Source organism: Mirounga leonina, unplaced genomic scaffold, assembly GCF_011800145.1.
Source record: "Mirounga leonina isolate KUSES-001 unplaced genomic scaffold, KU_Mleo_1.0 Mir_82, whole genome shotgun sequence".
Taxonomy (NCBI): Eukaryota; Metazoa; Chordata; class Mammalia; order Carnivora; family Phocidae; genus Mirounga; species Mirounga leonina.
Window position 1 is genome coordinate 2,307,538 of NW_023270825.1, and position 6,014 is coordinate 2,313,551.

The 6,014-nt window shown below is 55.4% G+C and overlaps 1 protein-coding gene across 3 annotated transcripts in view; it reads left to right on the forward strand.

Annotated features, from left to right (window-relative positions):
- The window catches only part of LOC118002084 (exocyst complex component 3-like), a 14,429-nt gene extending 9,443 nt beyond the window's left edge, over positions 1 to 4,986 (forward strand). For all 3 annotated transcript variants that reach the window (XM_034992356.1, XM_034992357.1, XM_034992359.1), the window contains 5 exons: positions 643 to 775; positions 2,273 to 2,386; positions 2,620 to 2,775; positions 3,214 to 3,338; positions 3,882 to 4,986. In XM_034992356.1, the coding sequence (XP_034848247.1) occupies positions 643 to 775; positions 2,273 to 2,386; positions 2,620 to 2,775; positions 3,214 to 3,338; positions 3,882 to 3,963 (610 nt within the window). In that variant the 3' untranslated portion in view covers positions 3,964 to 4,986. The remainder of the gene's footprint in view (positions 1 to 642; positions 776 to 2,272; positions 2,387 to 2,619; positions 2,776 to 3,213; positions 3,339 to 3,881) is intronic.
- The last annotated feature ends 1,028 nt before the right edge of the window (positions 4,987 to 6,014 follow it).

A 6,014-nucleotide genomic window follows, 5' to 3' on the forward strand; every position in this document is an offset into this window, starting at 1 on the left:
CGGGGCGTGGGCGGGGCCAGAGGGTGTGTCGGGGCGCGGCCGGGGCGTGGGCGGGGCCAGCGGGTGTGTCGGGGTGCGGCCGGGCGTGGGCGGGGCCAGAGGGTGTGTCGGGGTGCGGCCGGGGCGTGGGCGGGGCCAGAGGGTGTGTCGGGGTGCGGCCGGGTGTGGGCGGGCCAGCGGGTGTGTCGGGGTGCGGCCGGGGCGTGGGCGGGGCCAGAGGGTGTGTCGGGGTGCGGCCGGGGCGTGGTCGAGGCCAGCGGGTGTGTCGGGGTGCGGCCGGGGCCAGTGGGATCAGGCAGGCTAGGCGGCAGGTCCATGCGGACCACCTGTGAGAAAAGCGGGGCTAACACCCCCGTGTGTGTACCGAATGGCACCATTTCATAGGGAAACAACGGGCGCCAATAGCCCTGGCTGCCTCTGGGAGAGGACTTTTCCACTGTACCTTTTGCGTTTTAAGCCACGTGAATACAAGAGTCTGTAAGTACAGTCAGAAAAAACAGTGGATGACGTAGACTGCAACAGCCTCAGAAATGAGGGAGCGTCCAAGGGTGCACAGAGGGGCCCCGGTGTGGCTGGTGTGCAGCCTGGGGCTGTGGCAGGCTCTGGGCCAGGCCCCATGGACCCCTTTGGTTGCCCCACCAGGGAAACGTGGCGGGAGCTGAGCCAGGAACACGTTCAGCTGGCAGCCGAGGGCCCTGCTGTGCAAGGCACCATCCATGTCATTGAGGACCACGGCCGGGACCACCTCCTGCCTAGAGTCAGAACCTTGTGCCAGGTGACCCCCGCCCCAGCCCTGGTGTGGGGTCTTTTCTGCTCCCAGAGAACTTAGGCAGGAGGCGCCTGCCTGTGTCTCCCTGGACTTGTGCCCAGCCCAGCAGAGCCTTTGCTGGGGTGACAGGGCAAGGTACCGACGAGGTGCTGATCAGTTCCTGGTCAGGTCGCCTGGTCAGGCCTCCTGCCTTCCGCATGCCTTTGTCTGGAGCAGAAGGGCAGGGCCGGCTCCCCCCACCCCCCTGGCCTGAGGGGAGGGGTCCTGTCCCTGTGGGTGGGCTGGGCTGGGCTTGGCCTCTCTCCCCTTTCTGAGGTCTGGCTCCCTCCTCACTGAGGGCATCTCCCTTTGTCCCCTCTTCCTTTCTGCCAGCTGAGGCCTGACAACTCCCCCTCCCCCTGACCCTGGCTCTGACCCCAGTGCATCCCCAGGCAGGTGAAGTCCCATCACTGCGTCCCAGAGCCTCTGTACCTGCCCATCTTTGTCTCCCCTGAACTGTGGCTGCCACACACATCAGAGGATGAGGTCCCTGAGGATACCCAGGGGCTGGCCCCAGAGCTGAAGTCTTGAGAGGGCAAGGTGGCCTCATAGGATGTGGAAACCACAGGAAAGCATTTCCTGTTCAAATCTGGGGTTCAGGGCCTTGTCCTCATGGGGCTTCCTGGGTGGAAGATGGGAGGTGGTGGTGGGCGGGTCTCCATTCCTGTAGTTCTATCCAGTGATTCATTTTCCACTGTGGGCCCCGGCTTCTGAGACATCTGCCATTGGATTTTCCACAGAGATCTGAGTGCCTGGGAAGACCCAGAGAGGTCATGCCCTCCCAGGATGGCCTACATACTGCCTTGCCTCACCCTGGGCCGTGGCAGACATTACTAATCAATTCCAGCATTCTGTTCTGGTTCATATGGAGCTGCAGGGTCCTTCTCTACACAGAGCTCCAGGCAGCCACAGCTCATGGCTTGGACTTGGCACCATGTTTTACAGATGTTGCTGATGAGGCTGCATCATGCAGATGGGGCACTGGAGGGCTGCGGTATAGTGGGCATGGGACTTGCTCGGGTCCCCTGGTTAAACACCGAGGGGGCTGGCATTGCCCCCTCTGCCTGTGCCCTCTGGTGTCCACTGAGAACTGAGCAGGCCCTTGTCCCATGTCTCAGGAGTCTGATCTGGAGGGAGAAAGCATTCTATGGTCCGGTGGGGACCAAAGGGAAAGGGGAGATACCCAGGAGGACTTGGGAGGGCTCCAGGGAGGAGCTCAAGTCAAGGGCTGCAGTTTGAATCTGGGGTGCTCCCAGGAGTCAGCAGGAGGAGGGTGGATGGACCTTTGGGACAGACAGGGGATGACCTCTGGCTCCCTCAGTGTGGGCCCTTCTGGTCCAGGACTGTGCGCCCAGTGGGGAGAGACAGGGGCCACAAGGCTGGAGCAGACTAGGCAAGGGTGGAAGAGAGCACAGCCAGCCAGGCGCTTCGGGCCTCCATGACGTCTGACCCTTTGGTCCTCAGAGTCAGCTGAGGGGCCACTTTGGGAAGAAGGACAAGGATCTGGTTCGAGCTCTGCAGTGCCTGTGGCAAGGCCTGGAGGGCTGCCCCAACATGCACTCCACTCCTGTGTACAAGGTAGGAGGCTGACTCGGGGGCGACTGACCTGCCGAGAAGCTGAGGCAGGCACCCCTGCAACCCCGGGGGTCAGGGGTTCCATCTGCCCGGTGGTGGGGACAGGCCCCTGCCAGGCCTGTGTGAGAGGAGTCTGTGTAGCAGCCCGCCACCCCCATCCCCGAGGGCCAGCCAGACCGGGTCCTGGGACAGCTTTCACTCAGGCCTCTCCATCTCTTTGTCTTTCGGGGGAACAGAGAATCATGCGAAGTTTGCACATGGTGGTCTTTGGGGAGTACATCCAGGCCCTGGCCACCCACCTCAGGACGCTGGAGCCCAGGAAGTGGGAGGGCCTCAGGGTTCAGGTGGAGACAGACACCAGGAAGTTGTACAACATCTTCATGAAGCACGGGGTGAGCCATGGGCCCCTCGGGTAGGCCAGGTGCTGGGGGCTTAGTTCTCGCTTTCTAGTACTTGTCTCTCCTGGTTCCCTGCCTGGATTGGGTGTGCTCTCCTCACCCAAACCACACTCAGGCCTGCCAGCACTGGGCCTTGAATCCCACACACAAGGCTGGGGCCACCTGCTTTCACAGCAAAGGCTGTGAGGTAGGGGTGGGGATGTCACAGCTGGGGGGGAGGCAGCCCCCCCCGCCCCAGGGCCAGGACAGCCTGTGGGGAGCTCAGGAGGTAGCATCAGCGGGACCAGAGAGCACTGACCAGCAGTGTCGGCCCAGAGGTCTGAGGGGTAGATCCGGGGTGTGGGCCTGCAGGTGGGTGAGGCAAATAGGTCCTCCTGAGAGAGGAGGCTGGGAACACAGGGCCTGAGCTCACCCACCAGCTGCTGTCTGCAGGACCTCGGCTTGGCCAACCTACAGGAGCCCATCATGGGGATCTTCGAGTCCAGCGAGAACAAGAGCAGGGAGACTGTGGATGACTGGCTGGCCTCCTTCAGGGACAGATTCCCAGGTTATTTGAGGTATGAGGGAGAATAAGGGGCAGTGGTTGGGTGGAGAGGGGGAGGGGGAGCCTGCGGAGATGGGGTACTGCCAGGGGCCCAGGTGGGGGCAAGACCACACCAAAGGCACAGGGCCCCAGGTATGGAGGTTCAATCGCTGGCAGGCACTGGGAACCCTAGGCTGGAGTCTCACAGCTCAGTGACCCCCATTCCCAGATAGGGAAACTGAGGCCAGAGAGCAAGGGTCTTGGCAAGAACTTGCCCAGAGTCCCCAGCAAAACACTGTAGGCAGTGCAGGACCATCACCACCTGGGGTCTTAGGGGAGGCTGGTCTCCCTGCCCCCTGCTCCCGAGCTTCACTGGGCAGGACCCTCAGAGTGCTCCTGTCCTGACCTGTTCCCAGAATTCCCAGGGCTCCCTGGTAGGCTGCCTAGGGGTCCCCAGAGGGAAGGGTGGGTGGGGACTTGGGGAATCTGCTAGTGTCCCAGTTGCCCTGGAAACCACTGCTCTAGACTTCATTCGCACACACTCATGGGTGCACAGAGCTCTCTCCCCGCTCCCCAGCATGCAGGACCAGCCATGCTGCTCTGTGGACTTGGAGGAGGAGATTGGGGTCAAGGGAAGCTCCTGCCGCTGCTGCTGCTGATACCCCCAGCTCTGGACAAGGTGGCCAAGGGTTCAAGGCTCCGGATCACTCCTCCAGGGGAGGTGATAGGGGAGGGTCCAGTCCTGGGCAGGGTGGGAACCCGGTCAAGGGGCACAGCCAGAGCGTGCTCCAGTTGCTCTCAGTTGACACGGTATCACCTTGTGCTCTAGGCCAGCAGTTCTCAAACGTTTTGGTCTCAGGACCCCCCTACCCCGAATAGTTACTGAAACTAAAGAACTGTAGCTTATGTATTATATCTAAGAGTTACCACATTAGAAATTAAAACCAGAAAATATTTAATAATTCATTTACAGTATTTGTTAAAAATAGTAGTAATTCATTAAAATAGAAAATTGGTATTTATTAAGTAACTATAAACAAAGTAAATGATAATGTATATTATATGCGAATAGATTTGGAAATAAATTAGTATTTATATAGAAATAATACTAATTTAGAAATATTAACTTATTTAAAAATAATAATAAACCCACAACATGTTAACATTATGGCAAATGATGATTTTTAAGTGAAAAAAATGAAGTATTTGCTGAAATAATAACAACAAACTTAACAATAGGGGTGTCACTGTTTTACGTTTTTGCAAATACCTTTATCTGGCTTACCAGGAGACAGGTAGATCTTCATGTCTGCTGCTGTGTTCAGTGTATTGTGACATGCTCTGGCTGAAGTATGCAAGGAAGGTCCAGCCTCTCGTGGACTAGTTACTGTTGGGGAAAAGGAGGGTATTGTAATGCCTCTTTTAGGTACTTGTTATTCTTCTTTGATACCAGACCCAAACTGGACAGGTGGTAGTTTATTAAAGATTAGGACACGAATTCTGAAACCAACTTGATGAATTATATGAAATTTGAATGCTCTGTTGTAGTAAAATCTGTTGGCCAGTCTTGCACTTTTAACGGCTCTTCTACCCATACGTGAATTTGTGGCATCGAGTGTTCGTCACCTGGCAAATACCAGTTCAGAGTGATGCGGATCCAGGTGTTGGCACGTTTTAGCACACCTCATCCAAAAAGCACCGTTGTCTACACTGCCATCAGCTTCATCAGGAGAGTCTGTAGCTGTTGGGAATCCCAGGCTCACAGTGGAAGACACAGGTTTTCCAGAATCCTGATTTTTTGCTTGAAGGCTCAAATTTTTATCATTGACAACAAATACTGTCCGTTGTTTACTTTGAAGCCCCAGCTCACATCATCCATTCTCAAGAAAATGCCGTCAACAACTGAATAGTCTGTCCGTTGGTCATTCTTTCAAGTAAAAGTGGTATTCCAGGGACGCCTGGGTGGCTCAGTCGGTGAAGCGTCTGCCTTCAGCTCAGGTCATGTCCTGGGGTCCTGGGATTGAGCCCCATGTCAGGCTCTGTCCTCAGCAGGGAGTCTGCTTCTCCCTCTGCCCCTCCCCCTGCTCATGCTTTTTTTCTCTCTCTCTCAAATAAAATCTTTAAAAAAAAAAAAAAGCGGTATTCCATAGAAAAAGTGGCTAGTTCAGCTTGTAACTCAAACAGTCGGTTGCGCAAGTGTTTTTGCTCTGGGCAGCCACTGTCTTTCATGGGGCAGTAGAAGGGCTAGCTATGAACCGTGCATTTCTTCATGTAGGATATTGAACATTTGTGTATTCAGGGTTACGATTTAATAAAAGTAACTATTTGTACTCTTTTATCAACACATTTTAAAGTGAAACTGGATTTTTTTTTCCTGCGAGTGCATGATGGTAAGGGGTACTAGCAGAATTCATTGTCGCTGCCTTGGCGCTAGTCAAGGTTCCAGCAGCTTTATCCATCTTGGCTTTTGGGCCATGGGTGCACCCCCCAAAAAGGGCAAACAGTGCTTTAGTATAATGAAAGACCTCATTTTGACCTCACAGGTCCCCTGAAGGATCTCCGGGCCCTAGGATTCCATAGAACATATTTTGAGAATCACTGGTCTAGCTACACTGGGCTCTTCCTCTGCCCATGTGCCTGCTGGAGGTTGACTTATCTGAAATTATTGATATTTGAGCATTTTCCCCCCAATAAAAATGATATGGTTCAA